We start from the raw sequence: 22,792 nt of genomic DNA, 5'->3' as shown, positions 1-22,792 counted from the left end.
CCACTTGGACATCCGGGAAACTCTTCGCTGCTGTGTCAAATCTTTTGATTCCTCCGGAAACATCCCAAGATTTGTGACATGGGACAGCCGGGTGTAGGCCTACCGAAGATCTCTCATCACACCTGAATAAAATCCCAAATCTTTACAATGGCAAGGCGGGCAAGAACTCTCCCCAACGCCCCGAGCGAACTCCTCAGCCTCTAACTGGCGCCCAGGGTCTATCTGTGCATAGCCTGCTCTCGACCACCCCCTCCCAGCAGGCATACCGATTGGGCGTGACTGTCGTCTCCCCCGATTTCTTTCAAACCCATCGAATTGATTTACATCTCTTAGTTTATTCTATCCAGTATTTCTGTGTGTTCTAGCAGAAGAGGGTCTACCATTTTCTGAGACCACTTCAGAAGACTCTTTTACAACGCTCCCAGCCCGGGGGGCCAAGTATAAAGAAAGTGAAGGTCATGCTTCGTAAGCGGCAGAGCCAAGATTTAAGCCCAGTTCTGTCTGACACCAAAGCCCTGTTCTTTCCTTTTAATACTACACGGGCTCTCAAAATTGGAATTACTTGGCTAAATAAACAGTGCTTGCCAAAGGAGATTAAAGTACTTTTTAAAACTGCCATTAGTAATGATTAAGAGTTCCAGCTTAACTACACTTTTACCAGTATTTGGTTATTAAAGGTGAAAGCATCAAATGCAGTTTTAATTAGTTTGTGTTTTTCATTACCAGCGAGGGTAAGCTGTACCCATTTTCATTTCTACTTCTCTTTTTACGCTTCCGTGCGTTGATTCTGCGTGAGGTAGGCCGCCTAGGGTACAGCACAGAGCAACAGATAAACACGATCACAACCAGGGCCTACTTGGAAAATAAGGAACTCCTTATTACCCGAGATCAAGGAAGGAGAAAAGTAAATTTACTAAAATATTTCTTTATTTGAATAAGGTCAATGTCATTTCTCGAATTTCAGCTAGCATCAAATAACAATCAGAAAAAAAAACACTTGACAAAATGTTACCCAATTGAAATTAACAGTGGATAGAAAACCCTTTTAAACTTTAAAAGAAATATATTAAACAGGCAAACATACAGGTCTAAAAAGTTGCAAGTGGTGATTTTACATTAGATCTTATAAATAAAAAAACCCCCCATATAGTCGTTTGTTCACTATCTCCCTGCAGTAAGCACATGAACAGGAAAAGATAATCACATCTTAATATTCACAACTGTTATTGAAATTCTTTACAAAGATTGTTATCTCTGCAATGCATCGGGTCAGGCAATCCCTTATTCAAGTAATTTCTGTTTTCCCCAAGTTATCAAAAAGTACAATTGTCTGAGATAAAATGCCACAAAAATTGCAATCAGGAAAGCAAAAGGCTTTAGCAGGCGGACTCTGAGATGGGAGTTCTCACGGCTTCACCATGATCTGGTGATTTTGTAAGTTTAAAAGCCATCAACCAAAGTGCCAAGAGCTACAGGCAACAACCTGGGTTTGGCATGTGGCTATTAATAAACCAAGAGTTTTAGTAAAAAGAACATCACTTGTTAATTATAACAGAATCAGTGCACATTTGCTAATGTCATTGATGATGACAATGTTATATTATGCTCTCAGCTCAGCTTTAAACCAACAGAACCAAAGACTTCTTTTTTTGCATTCCTCATCCTAGTGGTTCTCAGACATTAGTGTGCTCAGAATCAGCTGAGGTGCTCGTGGAACACGACATCCTGAAGCCCCGCCCCTGAATTCTGATGCAGGTGCCCTAGAATGGAGCCCCAGAATCTGCATTCTGCACGAGCACACCATGACCCAGATGGTCCACGGACCACACTCTGAGAGGCGCTGATGAATACCTCCTTGAATACCTCCAAAACATCGTTTACTGTCTGAGGCTTCACAGGGAAGTTTCAAGCTGAATAAGACATTCGAACAATCAGAACACAAGTACATACATTACATAAAAGCACTAGCCATGGTGTAGCTGGATTTCTTTTTAAAAGTGGCATCGTAAGCACAATGAGTTGCACTAAAAATTTAAAATCAATTTTGTTTTAATCCAAGGCACCTGTAAAATACTTGCTGGTGTGAGAGAAGTCAACAAATTCAATTACACAAAATAGTACAGAAATGAAAGGATCCTGGCAGTGACTGATTTCTCCACAGAGCGAATATTTTTCTTCAGAAAGGAAGCTACCTGAAGTCTGTGATTTGGAGGAAAAGAAACCGAATTTCAAATGATATGACGAAGAGCCTGTGCGAACTGCTTTACTAAGTGATTCTCAAGTACATGAAATTACTAAGTAAAGGAGAAAAAGGTGCACGCGCTCTCGTAGACGCGGCTGCCCCCCCCACCCCCGGGTCAGGAGCGGCCGCACGGCCCCTCCGCACGCGGTGGACGCGGGGCACACATGTCCGGTTTTCCTGCCGGACGTCCGGGCACGTGTGACCGCGGTTTTGTAACACCGGACAGTGTGCGTGCAGCCTTTCATCTCAAGAGGACCTCCCAACTGTCCCAGCCCGCAACCTCAACATGCTTCGGAAGGGTTTTGTCTTTTTGGTTTTCTACACATTAAAAGCAAATTCTGTGATGATGTCTCTGAAACGTGAATTTCTGAATGTTACTGCTACCAAGGACACACATCCGAGAAGCATGTTCTCTGTGAAAGTGACCCAAGCGGAGCGGGCAGTCACTAGAATATTCTCGTTCAGCGTTCCAGGATGAACGTTAATCTAGAAAGCAAGGCTAGGACTGTGTGCGTATACAGTATGGAGTAGGGACTGCTGAAAGGCAGAGTTCCCCACAGCCTTCGTAGAGACTTTAGGCAGTTAGCCCCATCTGTGGATGACATTTGAGAACAAATTCAGGAAGGTCTGGAAGAATGAAACCATACTGTTTTGTAACACAGTATTATTTTGGCTGCTGTGACAAAGGACAGATAACTACTGAAGAGTATTTTGCAGCCAGTAAAAAATAGGTCTACATCAGCTGTGAAAACATGAGGTCTGCATTTTAAAATGTCCTTTACCGACCGTTTCTAGAATACCTAGAACAACTATGTACAAAGACTACAATAACCCCTTCCAGCCTGACATTTCAAGGTCAAGCTTCCTCACAAGTGCTTCACAATATCCTTAGTTCTGGCATTAAAAAAAAAAAAGAAATCGGGACTATCAATTCTATTTTTGAAATGCTGCCTTCAAAACCTTAACACTGCTTCTACTACAGACTCCTTGATTTAAACGACACCAGATGACATGGAGTCACATTAACCAAAACGTAGTGCTAGGTTTTGTGAACTTGACCCTCAGGACATGCCATCAGAGCTGAATTTACACACTGTTCAACATGGCAGAAATGAGTTCCTTAAACTACAAATAACCCGAAAATCATTTTCATTAATATTGAACGGACACTGTTGGAATGCAGGCGTTCGAGAACGTGAGCAGCCGTGAAATGAACGTTACCAGGCAGAAGACCTATAAAAACCATGATCACAGGAACGTTTTCACCTAAACGGTTTTTCAGGCAAACAGCAGCTATTAACTTTCTTCCGAAATTCCCTTTAAAAGTGAAATGTATCATGGATAATCGGAAGGAAAAATACTTCAACACTCTGAAGCCTATTCTCTAGATCCTAAAGCTCTCAGACAAAATATTCTTTGATTTCAAAGGGAACTGCATTAAAGGCCTGCAGGACTGGGTCAGAGTGGGAAACTCTGATCTCTAAGAAAAGACTCTGGTTACAAAATGGACATGATGGGGAGCTCTTAGACCACAGAGTTGGTGGGGGGGGAGGGGGGGCAGGAGGGCAAGTGTATTTATGTTAAATAAAGAAACCTCCAACACTGGAGACGTAGGGGTAACTTTCACATCTGGAGGGTGCCCCCAGTTTCTATTATTTACCATCTTCTTTATCAATATTCTGTTCAGTGGCTGTATTCTACTGGCCAGAAATTCACTGAAACTTAAATAGATTTATGTACTATGCACAAATTTACATGTGGTTGTCTTTGTTTTAAGGTTTATTCTTACCGCAAATCAAGGTTTAAACAGTTATTTTATACAAAATTTAATAATTTAGACTATGAAGCAATTTAAATACTTAAATTCCCTCAAAAAGACAACATTTTGTACACACATACATGATGAACACATAGGAAAATGGTGGTCAAAAGAATTTTTTGGCAGCTGCTTCTTGCTGAGTCCTAAGGAAAAAGAGAAAGAAAAAACCCCTGAAAGTTCTATATGTTTTACTTTAGAAAGAACAGGACTGTTTAAAGTTGAAATACACATTGTCTTTTGGAGTAGAAGATGCACTAAGATAAACATACGAATATTCTATACGTGCACTCCCACGTGACTGAAATAGACTAGAAACAACATTTGCTTTGTGTAAACTGAATTCTATAAGTACTGAAATGTACTTATACATCACAGTACTATGATGAGCACTGAGGACTTCGAGCATTTAAAATTAAACAAGTACAGAAAAATGTTCAGTTACATGTTAGAGACTTACCTATACATGATATAACCCACGAATAACACCGTTTGTACCACTACAAATATAACAAAGTGCATCGTAGATAAACACGATGGAAATGGTGGTAGTTCTGGGCATTTTGGCCTTTCATTTGATGGCTGTAAGGCAAAGGACTTTGTGTTATGGTTAGTCAAATTGGTATTCTAGAAAAAGAAGTAAATGTGCAATCTTTACAAAATTCATGGTGGACTACATAAACTGAAGCATTTCATTTATTCATCCCATAAATATCTTCCACCCCCGTAACTTTTACCACCTTTTAAAGTTCATTTATTTATTTTTTTAGAAATCTCTACACCCAACGTGGGGCTCAAACTCATGACCCCAAGATCAAGAGTCTCGTGCTCTTCGGAGTGAGCCAGCCAGGCGCCCCTGCCACCTGACTTTCTGAAAGAGTAGATGATACTGGAAGGCCTCCACCTTCGTGGTCCAGTCACTAACTCGTTGCCATCTGGCCCGAATCGTCATCACAGTGACGATGAATATTTTGTGCTCTTGATGGTCACAAACCACGAATTCCCTGGACACATCCGGTTTATACTTGCTGTACTAGAGTAATTATCAACAGTATCCCATTCTCAAAAGTGTTCTGGTTCAGGCAATTACATGGTTACATTCTTCGGCACCAACATTGCGGTTGGTCACGTGGTTGCCAACATTCTTCGGTACATATGTATCCACAGCATCAACCTGGTCATTGCAACACAGGCTGAAGTTGGGAGAAAATAACCTCAAACGGAGCTAAGGGAATAGGCGATAATGCTTTGGATGAGAGGTGATGGTCAGTAAGAAAACTATTAAGTCATATTTGAAAAATATGTATATGCAAGACATATATAAAAAAATAGTTAAGAAAGACAGTATCTAAAAATATAAAGGAGACAAGATTACATGTTAAAGACCTAAGTTCTTCCCTTCTACCACATACTAGCTAATGACCTCAGGAAAGTTATTTAACATATTAATTTTCTTTCCTAAACAACAATAGATATTTTTTAAAAATCTGGTATTAGGACTTCCAGGAAGGTAGACTACATAATATGGACCAACTCACAGAAGACAACCGGCAAACCTAGAAACAAATCCAATCTAAAACGAACACCTGTCTGGGGGCGCCTAGGTTGAGCGTCCAACTCTTGATTTCAGCTTAGGTCATGATCCCAGGATTGGGCGATCGAGCCCCGAGTCAGGCTCCATGTGGAGTATACAGCCTGCCTGAGATTCTCTTTCTTTCCCTCTGCCCCTCTCTCCTGCTCATACGCGCGCGCTCTCTCTTAAGTACAAAACAAAACAAAAGACACCTGTCTGCAGGCAAAGGCAGCAAACAAGATAGCAAGAAATTAAGGGATCAGCATTTTAGGGGGGAAAAAAAGGCCAAAGGAAGACAACTTTAAGTCCATGGATCAGGGCTCAGTGGCTCAGTCGGTTAAGCACTGGACTTTGGCTCAGGTCACGATCTCTTGGTTTGTTGAGTTCAAACCCCACATCAGGGTCTGTGCTGACAGCTCAGAGCCTGGAGCCTGGCCTCAGATTCTGTGTCTCCCTCTCTCTGCCCCTCCCCTGATTATGCTCTTTCTCTCTCTCTCTCAAAAATAGACATTAAAAAATTTTTTTAAATAAAAAAAAAACCATGGGTCAGAGAAGAAATTAAAATGGAAGTTAAAAAAACGTTTATCGAAAGATTAATATAAATATTCCATATAAAAAATTATGGGATAGGAGGAACATTTTCTGCTTCCACCTCTGAAGGGCTGACTAGGAACAGCTCAGTCACCTTGACAACAAGACAAAATATACGAAACACCTGTTTACAAACACTGGCCACAGGCAGTGGCCCGGAGGTAGATTCTACACACAGGGAGGGCCCCCAGAGAGAAGCGAGTGGTCCTACTGAGCTAAGAAGTCAGATACTGTATTTTAGGGAGGCTAAGGAGGCTGTATGTGACAGAATATGAAAAAGGGTAACAGCAGAGACAGAAGTCTCTGAAGTTTGCAGAAGAGTCCTTCAAATCTTTGGCTGAATCTAATCTGTACATGCGTGGTGCAAAACTCCACATGGCTAGGGGAGAACTACTCCAAGCAAGAGGCCAGACAACTCCCAGAGCTCACGGGAAGGGCTGGGAACAGTCTGTTTTCCCACCAGCCAGCCAGAGACACCACTATAGTGGGGAGAAATGAACTCTTAGACTGGTGGTTCTCAACCAGGGGCAGTTCATTTGGCCAGAGGACAGCTGGCCACGTCTGAAGACATCTGGATTGTCACGACTGGGAAGTGCCACTGGCACCCAGTGGGTAGAGGCCAATAACACACAGAACGGTTTCCCACACAAAAAAAGTTTGTGGTGCAAAATATCAACGGTGCTGAGAAATCCTAACCAGACCCATCCTAAAAGGTAGGCTTAAAAAACATACCTTGAAGAGATCAAACTAACCCCCCAAACTTAACTGTAGACCACAACAAAGTCGAATACTATTTAAAGGAATACAACAAAATCCACAACCAGTAACATAAAAGTATAAATGTTTAGCATCCAATGAAAAATTACCAGGTATGCAAAGAAGGAAACTTGACCCAGTCTTAGGAGAAGAATTAATCAGTAAAAATAGACCCAGAAATGACACAGATGATGGAATTACCCAAGAAAGACATTAAAATATACTGTAAACATGTCTGGGCTTACGAATGCAGAGAAAAATACAAACACGATGAGGAAATGGAAGATATAAAAAAGGGACCCAAATGGAATTTCCAGAGACTAACACACAAAAAGATACTTTGGAGGAGATTAGCAGGACATTAGACACTGCAGAAGAAAACATCAAGAAACCCGAAGACGTGGCAATAGAAGTGATCCACAACTAAAAAAAGTCTAACAGAGGTGCATTTGAGCAGCTCAGTTGGTTCAACATCTGACTCTCGATTTTGATTCCTGCGTCGGCTCGGAGCTGACAGCAGGGAGCCTGCTTGGAATTCTCTCTCCCTCTCAAAGTAAACAAACACACATTAGAAGAAAAGAAAAGAAAAAGTCTAACAGGAAAAAAAAAAAAAAAACCTGAAAGAAACATGGCTAAAAATTTTCCAAATTAAAGACAGCTATAAATGCATAGAACCAAGATATTAAGCCCCAAGCAGAAGAAAAACAAAAGCAAAGCATATCATAATGAAACTGTTGAAAATCAGTATTAGATTAAAATCTTAAAAGCAGAAAAAAACACATTGGGCACAGAAAAACAAAAGACTGACAGACTTCTCGTTAGAAATTATCGTATAAACTATGATACAATCACACAATGGGGCTCACGTGGCTATAAAAGCAGTAAGGAAGCCATGCACACTCCTGTGGCCGTGTGGAGAAGGGAAGAAAGCAGGGAGAAGACAGACGCACAGTATATGCTACCATCCGTAAGAGTAGGGGAAGATTTGACAAGGGTTTCTGCTTATATTAGGAAAAGAAACAATCGAGGGATAAACTACAGACCGCCCCCAGCCCCAATTCATTTCTCTCATTATAGAAGTAGCTTGAGCATCTTTTCATATATGTACAAGCTTTTACTTTTTATTTTAATGATTAAAAAAAACTGTTTATTTAGTTTGAGAGAGAGGGCGAGAGCATGAGCAGGGGAGGGGTAGAGAGAGGGAGAGACAGAGGATCCCGAGTAGGTTCTGCACTGTCAGAGTGCAGAGCACAGAGTCCGATGCGGGGCTCGAACTCACCAACTGTGAGACCACGACCGGAGCCGAAATCAGAACCAGATGCTTAAGTGACTGAGGCACCCAGGTGCCCCAGTACAAGCTTTTCCCACGAACACCACTCATTTCTCCAGCACATTTTTAATTGGGTTGTTTCACGCCGAATCTCCTCATTTTGAGGAGACTGGATCACAAGAGGAAGCGGCAAGTCCTACAAGCACGTGTGAATTTGATAAGGGGTTTGAAGGGCAGTAAGGAAGTTAAGGAAAAACTTCCAAGCAAAAGACTTAACAAGCACCACAGGCCCATTGTCCAGTGTCGTCTCTTATGCACATCCAACTTGGGTAACTGTTGCCTATTTTTATCGTTATGGCCACTCTCTAAAAACTTACCTGGGGCTTATACTTAAAAAACAGGCCTAAGAAAGTAAAGTACCCCTCCCCCCCCCCCAACCGAAAAAAACCAGAAGAACTTTTAAAAAGTGCACGAAGTAAGACAGGAAAAGCTGTTGGGAAAAAGAAGAGTCTCGCCTAAAGAAAGGCCACAGTCAGCCAGCGTCAGACCTGTGCTTCCCACAGCCCAGGCAGAGACACAGGGGCTACTCAGCAGCCGTGAGTCTTGCTGTGTCTCGGTGAAGGGTCAAGAGATACCACTTTTTTAAAGCTGTTTATCTGACACCACTGCTGAAAATAAGACCTTTTTTTTAAAGGAAAATTTACGGAAAGAATCTAGGAAAATAAGTCAGAAACTGAGACAGCTCCAATGATAGGAATAACAAGTTTTTTTAAAAATTCTATTCAGTAGGGTATGGGAGCATGGAACATATAGACATTTGGATCGTATGGAATAATTTCACCTTAAATATTAAAAATGAACATTAGCACTCACTAAAAAGTTCAAATATTTTCAGCAGAATACGTGTTCTCCCTGGGGCTCCTGGGTGGCTCAGTCGGTAAAGCGTCCGACTTCAGCTCAGGTCATGATCTTGCAGTTTGTGGGTTCAAGCCCCATGTCGGGCTCAGAGCATGGAGTCTGTTTCAGATTCTGTGTCTCCCTCCCTCTCTCTCTGCCCCTCCCCTGCTTGTGCTCTCTCTCAAAAATAAACTTTTTTTAAATTTTTTTTTTTTTTTTCAACGTTTTTTATTTATTTTTGGGACAGAGAGAGACATAGCATGAACGGGGGAGGGGCAGAGAGAGAGGGAGACACAGAACCGGAAACAGGCTCCAGGCTCCGAGCCATCAGCCCAGAGCCTGACGCGGGGCTCGAACTCACAGACCGCGAGATCGTGACCTGGCTGAAGTCGGACGCTTAACCGACTGCGCCACCCAGGCGCCCCAAAAAATAAACTTTTTTTAAAAAAAAAGACTTAATAAAAAGAAAAGAAAAGAAAAGAGAAAAAAGAATATGTGTTCTTCCCTTTCTAACTAAGGAAGGCTGACAATTATAAAAGCAGAAGGAAAAGAGCTTACCATATTTCGCTGCACCAAGTGATCTATGTCCCTCTTTACTATGTGGAGGTGTTCTTTGATGTCATTGAAGTGCTGGGTCGACTCATAAACTCCCCCTGCAGATCCCGGATGCTGGAGGCCACTGACCAGTCTGACGGTGTCACTCATGGAATTCCTGAAACAGAAAATCCCCTTAAACAAGAGAAGTGCTAGAAAAATAATTTTTTCAGTCACATATTTCAAGTGGTTAGATGTATTTCTAAGTCCAATATGGTAGATTATTAAAAAAATCAGTATTTAGAAATACTGAATTGTCTTCAAGATTGGAAAATAATTTACAAAACTACAACTTAACATTGCATCTTTCTTTTACTACACAGATCATCTAAAAACAGCCACATAGGGAATACCGCTAAATAATTTGTGCTAAAACCAATATCATAAATGGATACTGAATAATGTAACAGCTGATACTTTTTTTTAAATGTTATTTTGAGAGAGACTGCGTGAGCAGGGGGAGGGGCAGAGAGAGAGAGAGGGAGGGAGGAGAGTCCCAAGCAGGCTCTGTCTGCACTGTCAGCGCAGAGCCCGACGCGGGGCTCGATCCCGTGAACCATGAGATCACGACCTGAGCCGAAACCAGAGAGTCACATGCTTAACTGACAGAGCCACCCAGGCGCCCCGATAATGGGTGATACTCTTAATGGACTCAGATCTAAGTGTTTAATGTTGTGCAATAAAGGATTAACTCATCAGCTCTGGACTGCACAAACCCTGCATATTCCGAAGGTTTTGAGGACCCGCCTTTGAAATATCTTGCCTAATAAGGGCCTCCTTCTCTACCCGGAGCCTTGGGCCATGCCAGATGGTTTATGCTAACCATGTGATTTACGTTTTTGTTTGCATGCGGCCCATGTGGTATCAGTCTGACCTCTAGGGGGACTGGAGACTGAGCAGTTAAGGTCAGTTACCTGCGTGCTCCACGCCTATGTGACTGACCCCTAAACCCTGGACACTAAGGCTTGGGTGAGCTCCGTTGGTTGGCAAAGCTCTGTGCGTGTCACTCATCGCTGCTGGGAGGAATAAGCACTGTTCATGCAACTCTACTGGGGAGGACAACGGGGGAGGACAGCTTGTGCCTGGTTTCTCCTGGACTCCACACCAGGCATACGCCTTCCATCTTTGCTGGTTTTATTTTATATCCTTTCATTATAATAAATCACAACTGTGCGTACTTCCAGGAAATCACAGAACCTGGGGGTAGTCTCAGGGACCCTTTAGACAAACGTATTTCTACCTATTTTTCTACGCAGTTCCCTCATATAGCTCTTTATACAAACCTAGAACTTCAACTAGAACCCAACTAAAGAAGCACCTGTTTCAAATACAAGGGAAAGCTGGCTGTTTGGCATACTGGTGTGTCAATCTCTGATGTGGTGTCTTTTTGGAGACTAATTTTGACCTTATAGAACATTTTACTTTATGCACGACTTCAAATACAATTTCCCTGTAAGACTGCTTCCACTATTAGATGTAAGACAAAGAGTTCTAACACTGAGTGTGACCTTTGGTTACGAGTTTGAACACGACAGTAAGAGACTACAAAGGGTTTCTTTTGTTTGTTTTAAGTAATGGCAGAAATGTAACAAAACTATTTACTAAGAAAGAAAGGAAGATTCGTGAATTTCAAGTTACCCGAAAACGTCATTTTACTTAAAAAGCTCTATAAATGCAAGCAGTTTATGTTATTAACATTTGTATTATGATACATCTCCAAGTGTAGGGATTTTTTGGTGAGGTAGATAAAATACGAGTGGATGGGCAAACTGATGGATATGCAGGGGGTCACCACGCTAATCTCTCTACTTGTGTGCATGTTCGGAAACGGCCATAGTCTTTAAAAATCCTTACGGGTCTCCATAACCTCTTTGTGGCTCATCTTTCTAACTCTATTTCCTAATGCTCTATTTTATGTCTAGACTCCTGTTGTCCCTGAAGATATCTTTCACTTTAAGCCTCTGGTCCATGTTGCTTTTCCTGGTTCTGACCCTTCCCTCCAAGAGCAACATCCTAAAATGGAAAGCCTAGTTCAAATGGCTGCCTTCCTCTAGTCTCCTTCCCGTGAACCTTCAATGCTAAATGCAGCCATACCCTAAACACACACACACACACACACACACACACACACACACACACACTTTCTTCTCTGTAACTATAAATGGATTTTCTTCCTCATTGAGCACATGCTCCCCCAGAAAAGGGGGCATGTCTCTGATTTCCTGACAATGCCTTTGACAGTTATAGTTCAATTTGGATAAATGAATAAATAAGTTATCTAACTTATTTCCCTGGAGTAAAATGTAGTTTAAAAACTAAAAGCTTTCCCAGTTAAAAAATGGGCAGAAGGCACGAATAGACATTTTTCCAAAGAAGACATCGAGATGGCCAACAGACACATGAAAAGATGCTCAACATCGCTCAGCATCAGGGAAATGCAAATCAAAACCACAATGAGATATCACCTCACACCTGCCAGAAGGGCTAAAATTAACAACACGGGAAACAACAGATGTTGGTGAGGATGCAGAGAAGGGGGAACACTCTTACACTGTTGGTGGGAGAGCAAACTGGTGCAGCCACTCTGGAAAAGAGTACGGAGGTTCCTCAGAAACTTAAAAACAGAACTACCCTACGACCCAGCAGTGGCACTGCTAGGTATCTGTAGTGCAAAACATACCGATTTGAAGGGATACACGTACCCCGAGTTTACAGCAGCATTACCAACAATAGCCAAGTTACGGAAACAGCCCAAATATCCATGGACTGATGAATGGATAAAGATGATGTGGTGTACATGTATATATATGTGTATACAAACATAGACACACACACTGGAATATTAGCTATAAAAAAGAATGAAATCTTGCCATCTGCAATGACGTGGATGAAGCTAGAGTATTATGCTAAGTGAAAGAAGTCAGAGAAAGACAAATACCATATAATTTCACTCATGTGGAATTAAGAAACAAAACATAGATGGGAGAAAAAAAAGAGAAGGAAGCAAAACATAAGAAACTGAACTGAGCGAACAAACTGAGGGTTACTGGAAGGGATGGGCTGGATGCATGATGGGTATTCAGGGGGGCACTCGTAATGAGCACTGGGTGTTGTACGTAAGGGATGAATCACTAAATTCTACTCCTGAAACAAACATTACACTATATGTTAACTAACTAGAATTTAAATAAAACTTTGGAGAAAGAAAAAAAATTTTAATAAAAAAACAGAGAAATACTTATACATGTAAGTAAGAGTTCAAAAAAAATTAAAAAAATAAAAAACAAGAATAAGTAAAAGCTCTGCCGGAAGAAAACAAAAAAAGAGGAACTCAAATGTCAGAATTACTTAGAAAGAACAGTCTATCGGGCTGAATGTTAAGTATAGTCAATCTCCAAAAATCACATTTGAGTTATATGAACAAGACTTTCAAACTTGCCACAAAATATCTCAAGTGCTTTCTGAATAAATGGCACGTGTTGATTAAAATTTCTTAATGGCACACATGCTCGAGAAAACTCACGGGAGTCTAAGCTCTTCCATTAAAACTCAAATTAAGGATGATATTTTAATATGCCTAAATACTTAGCAAGAACAAAGTATCCCAAAATATAGAACTTCCTCACAAATCTGCATTTAAGAATATTGCTTCCCAGAAGCATGCAACTGCTTACACATAAATGTCTCTTTAATACACAAAGACTGAGTCACTTAATGTGTTCCCATTCAATCGTTCATTCATTCATTCGCCTGTTGACCGTGCCAACACAGATTTGGTACATGTTATGAGCCAGGCAATTTTTAGGGACAGAAAGGGAGAGAAAAGCAGAGTTCCCGCCCTGCCGACACTGGTGGTCTGGCAGGAGAGCAACGTGACGGAGGCACGTCTAGAGCTCCACGAGGAAGGGGCGTTCATCTCAGCGGGGCCCTGAGAGTGGAGTGTTGAAGGATGAGGAGGGTTCCATGGAGGTGGGACCGGTGGAAGGAGGGGACAGGTCAAGTGAGAGAGAGAGAGAGAGAGAGGGCTGGAGAACCCTAGAGAAAAACACCCTTTGAGGGATGTAAGGAGGAGCCACAAGTGAAGAAGGCTGAACTGAAGCAGAGGGGCCAGAGAGCGAGTGCTGCACGGGGACGTCTTAAAATGTCCCCAGTGAAAGGGGTGGGAAAGCGCCGGCTGCCCCAGGAAGCCCTTCCCAGTGAAGACGGGACGGAAGGTGATCAGTAGGGGTACGATGGCAAATCACTGTGGTTTGGAAGTGAAGACAGGTAGTTTGGCCTACTCTTTTAGGAACTCAGATAAAAGGGAAGAAAAAAGAAAAGCAACAGTTAAAAAGGTCAATTAAATTAGTTTAAAATTAGTTTTAGATACCAGAAAAGCAAACCCTTTTACAAATGGAAGCCGCAGCACTGAAAGAAAGTTAAAGGTAGAAGACAGAGAATCACTGATGGAACAAGGGTCAGCAGTGGTAGAAAGAAGGGGATCCAGAGCTAAGGATGGGCCTGGTCTACCCTATGTGTCGAGGGGTGGAGCAGAGAAAAGGGACGTGGAGGGGGCGAAGGAGGGCCTGGGTTACAGGGCCTGAGGACAGGATGAGTATCCTGGGTGAGATAACGTGATGATCAGGAAGGAATAAAGGTTGTTAAGCACTTAAGTATCGCATTACAGGGCCAGGTTGAAGGTACAGAAACGGGTAACCAAGAGCAAGGTCCCAGAAGAATATGTGAAGATATTTATGCAAGGGGTGCGTGGGTGGCTCAGTCTGCTAAACATCTGACTCTTGATCTCCTCGGCCCAGGTCACCATCTCACAGTTCGCAAGTTCAAGCCCCACACAGGGCTCCGCGTTGACAGTACAGAGACCCTGCTTGGGATTCTTTCTCTCCATCTCTCTCTGCCCCTCCCCAGCTCGTGCTCTTTCTCAAGATAAAAAAAAAAAATTAAAAAGGCCTAGCACAGTACCTAGAATGCAAAAGGCACTCAATAAATTAGGTAAAAGTAAACATGAAATGTTCAACACTCCCTACTCACCGAAAAGGGCATTTATACTTTGAATTCAATATTTAAAAAATATAACTAATTAACAGATGACACAAACCAACACACAAACGGTAGAGCTTGAAAAGCATTTGTAACTCTGTTCATTGAAAAGGCCTAGAAGTGGGGCACCTGGCTGGCTGAGTCAGTAAAGCATGTGACTCTTGACATCTGAGCTGGGGGTGTGAGCCCACATTTTTTAGTTTACCACTAAAAAAGATAGATCATAACATAACATAACATAACATAACATAACATAACATAACATAACATAACATAACATATAAAATAAAATGGTCTAGAAGCAATGACAACCCAGTAGCAATAAGCACCAGACTGTCTATACAATATAGTCCATTTCCTAGTAAAAGAAAAGGGATCCAGGGGCTCCTGGGTGGTTCAATCAGTTAAATATCCGACTCTTGATTTTAGCTCAGGTCATGACCTCACAGTTTGTGAGTTCAAGCCTGGCGGAGCCTGCTTGGGATTCTCTCTCTCGCTCTCTCTCTCTCTGCCCCTCCCCTGCTCACGTGAACACTCTCTTTCTCTAAATAAACAAACTTAAAAAGAAGACAAGGGATCCAAAGAAAAATGCCTTTTGCCACGTGTGGGATGGAAATGCCTAAAAGAAACATGGAAAAGTCTTTCTTTCTTGTTTCTTTCTTTAAGTAGGTTCCATGCCCAATGAGGGGCTTGAACCCATGATCCTGAGATCATGAGTCTCAAGCTCTACTGACGGAGCCAGCCGGGTGCCCTGAAATCTGGAAAGTCTCACACCTTAAAGAAAAGAAGCTATCGGGGCGCCTGGGTGGCGCAGTCGGTTAAGCGTCCGACTTCAGCCAGGTCACGATCTCGCGGTCCGTGAGTTCGAGCCCCGCGTCGGGCTCTGGGCCGATGGCTCAGAGCCTGGAGCCTGTTTCCGATTCTGTGTCTCCCTCTCTCTCTGCCCCTCCCCCGTTCATGCTCTGTCTCTCTCTGTCCCAAAAATAAATAAAAAAAAAACATTGGAAAAAAAAAATTTAAAAAAAAAAAAAAAAAAAAAAAAGATAAAAAGCTTCTGGGGGCGCCTGGGTGGCGCCGTCGGTGAAGCGTCCGACTTCAGCCGGGTCACGATCTCGCGGTCCGTGAGTTCGAGCCCCGCGTCGGGCTCTGGGCCAACGGCTCGGAGCCTGGAGCCTGTTTACGATTCTGTGTCTCCCTCTCTCTCTGCCCCTCCCCCGTTCATGCTCTGTCTCTCTCTGTCCCAAAAATAAATAAAAAACGTTGGAAAAAAAAAAAAAAAATTAAAAAAAAAAAAAAAAAAAAAAAAGAAAAGAAGCTATCAAACACTGCTAAGTTCTGGGGTTATTTCAAAATGACACAGGAGCTAACGGGCTGCTAGTGACCAAAGACGAGCCTCTCTGAATATCACTCGTAAAGACTAAGAATCATAAGGGCAAAATATGTTAAAATCCATGGGTTGAAAAGAAAGAAAACCACCCCTCACTACCTCATCATTTAACCTTGCACGGTGCCAGGACACCAACTCATGATTTTGAAAAATGGTAAGGAAAAAAGAGTCAAGTATTTATTCTGCCTTTCTTGGACTGTTTCAGAATAACAAACAAGTGATGGGAGAAATTCTTTTTAACCGGACAGGGAACCTGAGAAGAGAGTGCCACCTTTCAACGACCTCTAAGGAAATGAGGGATTTAGGCTCCAGCCATCACTGTCACTAAAATTTGGAGAAACTGACGAGGGTAATTCATAATGAATAGCTCAGGCTGACACCAACCAGTTATTAATAACTGTTGAACCTGGGGGCATGGGGATATGAGGGAAGGCTTTCATGCTCAACTTCTCTGTATGTGTGAAAATTTCTAAAGTGAAAATAACAATTGGCAAGGCTTTCCGGTATGCTAGAAAATAGCACTTCAGAGTAAGGGGATAAGGAAACTAGTTCTGACTGTTGCGACCTTCTATCATTCAGAGCTTTTTTTCCTTTTTCTGTAAATTGAAGGGGACTGTACCTCATGCTTCTGCTCAAAAAATTCTATGATTCTCTCTAAGGATATGACAATCCATAAAGACACAAATCACCCTTTCCATAAAAGGCAAGTATTTCCTGTCTCTTTATAGTTTTTTTCTGAAGCTTAATCCAGAAGGAAAAAACTCTAGAGGACAAATTTAGAAACTCGAGTTCAGATTTTACACTCACTTATGGTAGGCATGACATTTGTTCTCAATCGGCAAGTGGGAATTTACAAGGATTGCTAACTACCCTAAATAAGTCCTTCATGGATAATACAGTCGGATGGCTAGGATGACCACTAATTGAATCTTAAGATGTTTTAGTACGACTGTTAAGTGAAACAAGCAAAGCACAAAAGGGTATCTAGAATATGCCACCATTCACATACGAAAGAAGGGGATCTAAGGAAATACACATGTGCAGAAGAAACACAGGATGAACAAACTAGAAGTTAATGGGACAGGTGACCAACAGGGGGTGGGTAGGAAAAGGCTAGAAAGAAGGGGAGAAGTGGGGATGGGTGCTAGTGGTGAAGAGGGAGCTATACTTCAGTGAACACATACATTTCAACTCTTAGAACCTTGCAGAACATAGTATTTACATTCCCTTCACATACCCAAAAGACACACACTGAAAATCAACCAGGATGTAGGAAGAACACAAACGCTACCAAAGAAATCTAACTGTATTCTAAATGCATATCCTAACCACACTGAAGAGAATGGGGAAGAGGAGAAACGAACTAAGTAACTGTCTGGAAAACAGGGTCTGCATTACAAACTGTAAGTCTAGAGGCAAAAGGAACTTTACATAAATCCATCAGTAAATATGTTTCTCACAGTGATAGAAGTTGACAATTTGAAACCACTTTATGGGTACGTTACGTGCACACTAAAATTAGTAGAAAAAAAGAAATCATAGGTAAGAACCAGGTTTCTCCCTCTCAGAGAAAGAATTTTCAAATCAGGAAGGACGAGGTAAAAAATCAACGCTGTAATGTTCAGTCCAGTCTGGTCCAACCAGAATCCAAAGTGTGTGGTTAATCTCGGGGTTTTTTTTTTTAAATGCAAATGTAGAGTGATGGGTACAAAAATAAAGATAATCGTATACATGTGGGTTATTACACATTCATATGTTCCAGACCTCTGTCTACTGAGATATCTACAAGCAGTGGCACCACAGTGGTAATGAGCACACCTAGTGCCCAGATCTAGGGTTTCTAAATACTTTTCTCCAATAAAAGGAATCAGGGCTCACTGAAGAAGTGGTTGATTCTAGAGCTGGGACAGAGAAAATACAAGATGTGCCTGAAACACAGTGTAACACCAGAAAGTAAAGAAATGCTTTAAAAAAAAGATGGGGCTTGTCGAAAGAACACAGAAGCCAACCTGAAGGAGTTCTTAATTACCAGAGTTGAACAATGTGAGCAACAAATAATGATAGTATCGGATCGCAATCCACAGAATATCCATGGGTCCATATGAAATAAATGATTGACTGAATAAATAAATGGGGGAGAACAGAAAGCTGGTCCTTAGGGAATTCCCAAAAATACGTGGGAAGGAATGATGAAAATAGGAAAAAAATAGCATTTGGGAAACATCTCATTCTTGTTTCAGGCACAACATCAATGGAGGCTACAATTAGCAAGCAAAAGTTTAAACTAAAACAGGACATTACAAACTTACATAGTCTCAAAGTGTCTTTTCTGAAATATAATTAATCACCAAGGGAAAAACAGTAACTTTAAAGTAGAGAAAGCAGGAAGAAACCCCCATAATCAAGTGATCACCGCCAATGTCAACAGGAACGAGACATACTGACATCACGAACATGATACGATGGTGCATTCTTCTCAAAAGTGCAGAACCTCCATCCAATCGTGAGTAAACACCAGACAAACCCAAACCGAGAGGCAGTGGACCAAAAAAGCGCTCACTGCAGAAACTGTCATGGGCATGAAAGACAAGGAAGGAAGGACTATCTCAGACGGCCGAAGTCTAAAGGGAAATAACTAAATGCAATGTGTGTTGCTGGACAGGATCCTAGAACAGAAAAAAAGGCATTCGTGGAAAACAGGCAAAAGCTGAGTAAGATCATTAGTTAACAGTACCGTACCAATGTTAATTTCTTAGTTCTGACTGTGCTATGGTTACGTAAGGTGTCAACATTAGGGGAAGGTGGGTGAGGGATATATGGAAATTATACTATTTTTGCAATGTTCAAAGTCTAAAATTATATGAAACTAAAGACTTTTAAAAATAATGCCACATGATCCAGTCTATTTCTGAAAGAATTTAACTATTCGTTTAGAGTCGTAAATATTTTAATCATGAGTTCGCAACTCAAAGATTTTTTAAAATGCCAAATAGCACAAGGGAAAGAAGTACCAGTTTGCAGTTATAAGTTGGGTTGCCTCTAATCTCTAGGTGTAGATATTATCACCTTCTGTTTAACCTAATACTGTTTAGTTTTCCAGGGCTAAAGAACTCACCTCGACATTCTTGTTTGTCAAGGGTTGTATTGGTCGGGGCAGTGCTCTGAAGTGTTAGCTTATGAAATGTAACATTTTGGCTGTTTCTCTACACTAGGCATCAAAAGCTGTTAATTATCTGCCTAAGTGAATACTTTTTAGAAACTTATCAAAGTTCCACAGACACAGTACCTCCTCTCTGCTCCAACTCTTTGTTGGGTACAACTCTCAGGGTACAAGATGGAGTGAAAGGGAGGTAGTCACATACAGCATATTTCCTTCCATATGGTTTTTATTCCATCAAAAAGTTCCTGCATGAGGTATGTTTGTACTGTCGCCCTACAATACTATGCATGTTTACTCTTCTAGCATTTTTTCATAGAATTGCTATACATTACATATATTCTTGTTATTTTAGAAATGTATGAATATTCCTGGCTGTCAAGTAGCTGTGACAAACATATTTTCTTGTAAGTTGCTAAAGCAATTTTTCTGGTGTTCACTTTGGCACAAAGCACAAAAGTACTGAAGCATTTTTTTCTTTTCTGCCTTAGAACAATTTGAAAATTTAGGGATGTTGGTAGCTTTTAAATATCAAAGTTCTTGTACTTTACATTCCCCTATTTCAAAATGAATCAAAAAAAAAAAAAAAAAAAAAAAATCTAGGGGCACCTGGGTGGCTCAGTTGGTTAGGCGACTGACTTTGGCTCAGGTCATGATCTCATGGTCCGTGAGTTCGAGCCCCGAGTCGGGCTCTGTGCTGACAGCTCAGAGCCTGGAGCCTGCTTTAGATTCTGTGTCTCCCCCTCTCTCTGCCCCTCCCCTGCTCATGCTTTGTGTTTCTCTGTCTCTCAATAGTAAATAAACGTTAAAGAAAATTAAAAAAAAAAAAATCTAAAACATGATTCTTATCCCCATGCAGAATTCTTACAATAATAATGTGCTTGCATATATACAGAGAGAAGTCATGAATTTTGGATAAATCTATCACTTAACACTCGGCGATTACTTTTGTTGACTTACTTCATTTCATTTACTTGTCTCAGAATCTCCTGCTGAGTGTTCACAACAGTATCCATCTCCTGCTGAGTGATCTGGAGGGAAAACAAAAGAATCCAGTTCTGTACAAACATACTACATAGCAAGCAACCTTTCTTTTCTACTTCTCCATCAGAGGCCACCTAAGTCTCATACGTATATTTGGAAAGCCTACCTGTCCATGATGCCCTGGGATTCCTGCTCCTCTTTTAGAGATCTCCTCGGTCAAGGAAGACACGTATCTTCTCTGTTCATCAAGAATCATATCTAATTGTCGGTTCAGTTGCTTGATTTCCAGATGGATACGATTCTGTCCTTCAAAGATTTGTCTCAGCTCACGATCTCCTACACTCTCAAATATTTCATCTGCTGAAATGGAAATTGCAACTTAAAATTATTAAACTCACCAACACATGTAGTTTTTGAAATACCGTAAGTTACTAAAGTATCAATATATAATAAAATTAGGGGTGCCTGGGTGGTTCAGTCGGTTGAGCGTCCGACTCATGATTTCGGCTCAGGTACTGCACGATCCCAGGGTCGTGGGATCAAGCCACATGTCAGGCTCCGCACTGAGCATGGAGGCTGTTTGAGATTCTCTCCCTCTATCACACCCCCCTGCTTCCATCTCTCTCTCTAAAATAAATAATAGTAATAAAAAAACATATACGTCACCACTATGTTGTACTCCAGTGGTATGACCTCCCCAACAGTAACCATGCAAGATCATCAATTCAATCAGGACAAAATTATTATTTGTTTTTTGCCATCTCTGCTGTTTGAATACTCACTATAAATTAGTTCTGAATTTTCACCTAAAAATAATTCTTTCAAATATACTGTATAATTCTACTTATATGAAAGGGTAAAACTCATCTACGTTAATGGATATCAGAACAGTGGTTTTGCCTCTGTGAAGAGGGCGCTGGCTTGAAAGAGGCACGAGGGAAGTTCTCGGGGTGAGAAAAATATTCTACGTGCTGATCTGAGTGACAGTTACACAGGTATACGTTTGTCAAAATTCATCAAACTACGCTCTTAAAATCTGTGCATTAAAATTATTTTTAAATTATTACTTATGTAATTAATTAAAAAATGGAGTTGAGAACAGCACATTTTCCTTTCATACCTATGCTGAAAATAAGATTACTTCATTTGAACACTTACTACAATAAGCTTCAGGACACAGTCACAAACCATATGTAATACTTAAAACAAATCCAAGAAAAGAATTAAATTTACCTTTCATTTTTACCTGCATGAAGTCTGATTCATATTATTTAGAGAATTTAGAGAATCACATGCTATCTGGAGTACAAAAGCTAGCTGTGAGCTTTATTATACGGCTTTGATCATCTGTGCTGGTGGGAACAATCCAAATAAAAGCTAGCAGATACTCTAAAGCCACTCGTTTTGTTTTTGACAGCTAGCACACCCGAGTTCTTACTGACACTGGCTTAAGACTATTTTAAAATTCGCCAATTTCAAAGTCCAGAGTTCTGTCAAGCAGTATACGGGAAGGAGAGCCAGAGAATCACTTCTCATTACTTCCACGAGCCTTCTGACATTTTTCCAGTGGTATCCCTCTATTAATAAGGTAACGTGTGCCACTCAAAAATGAAAGACATACACCTTAGATGATTTCATCCCATAAATATTTACTGAGTCTCAACTACCAGGTCAGCAATGGGGCTCTTTTTTTTTAGGTTTAGGGGGCAGAGCAGTAAGCACACAAACAGAATCCCTGTCCTCACAGACCCTGCCCCGCGGTGGATCGCCGTCCGTCCACATCGCCTGGTATCCCCCACTGCACGCTCTCCTAAGCCACACTCTTACTGGTGGGAACGTCAACCTCCAAGCCTCGTGATGGCAGAAGATGCGCTCGTATACTGCTTCCGGAAACTATTTGGACGTGCCAGACAGGAGCTCAACGATGAGATGCACGCACGCGCCACAAGCCCTGTGCGGTTCTGAGCACAGCTTCCTCCAACTCACCAGGATGCCCTTGAAGGTCAGGGTGGCCCTTCTGGAATTCCTCCTTTTTTTTATCCAACTCTTGTTGAAAGTGCTCAAATTCCTCCTGATACTTTTCTTTTTCTTTTTCTGAAATTTCTTTATCTGGTGTAGGCTTTTTTGGAATTTAGAATCATTAAAAAAAACAAAAAATTAGAAGGGTAAGAAAATACTAAACCTCCGTATACTTTTCTGCCCTTCATTTCAACTACTCTACCACTAGTTGAAAGGCTAACGTAAAAATGTCATTTCTTATTTAGATCATAGCCAACTGACTCTTGCTACTAATAATTACAACAGAACGATAATGCTAGGCACTTCCATTTACCGCGTGCCTGCCAGCAGTCCAACGGTCTGATTTAATGCTCACGACACCATAAGGTGACCAGTGCAAATGTCTCAGTTTTACTAGGAAGAAACGGGGTGGTAACGGAAGTTGAGTAACGTTTACAAGGTCATATGGCAGTAACAGGCAGGAGGAAGA

At 41.3% G+C, this 22,792-nt stretch overlaps 1 protein-coding gene across 3 annotated transcripts in view; it reads right to left on the bottom strand.

The window, feature by feature from the left end:
- Positions 1-909: 909 nt before the first annotated feature.
- LMAN1 (lectin, mannose binding 1) overlaps positions 910-22,792 on the bottom strand; it is a 34,838-nt gene continuing 12,955 nt past the window's right edge. Inside the window, exons 8-14 of one of the 3 annotated variants that reach the window (XM_058691927.1) lie at positions 22,291-22,423; positions 20,471-20,664; positions 20,281-20,351; positions 9,704-9,857; positions 4,519-4,640; positions 4,142-4,204; positions 910-3,475 (exon numbers count right to left, since the gene is read on the bottom strand). In XM_058691927.1, the coding sequence (XP_058547910.1) occupies positions 4,168-4,204; positions 4,519-4,640; positions 9,704-9,857; positions 20,281-20,351; positions 20,471-20,664; positions 22,291-22,423 (711 nt within the window). In that variant the 3' untranslated portion in view covers positions 910-3,475; positions 4,142-4,167. Of the gene's footprint in view, positions 4,205-4,518; positions 4,641-9,703; positions 9,858-20,280; positions 20,352-20,470; positions 20,665-22,290; positions 22,424-22,792 lie in introns of all 3 variants that reach the window. The other 2 variants (XM_058691926.1, XM_058691928.1) reach the window with 2 other exon arrangements.

This window comes from Neofelis nebulosa, chromosome 11 (assembly GCF_028018385.1).
Source record: "Neofelis nebulosa isolate mNeoNeb1 chromosome 11, mNeoNeb1.pri, whole genome shotgun sequence".
Taxonomy (NCBI): domain Eukaryota; kingdom Metazoa; phylum Chordata; class Mammalia; order Carnivora; family Felidae; genus Neofelis; species Neofelis nebulosa.
This window is presented reverse-complemented; position numbering and strand designations above follow the sequence as displayed.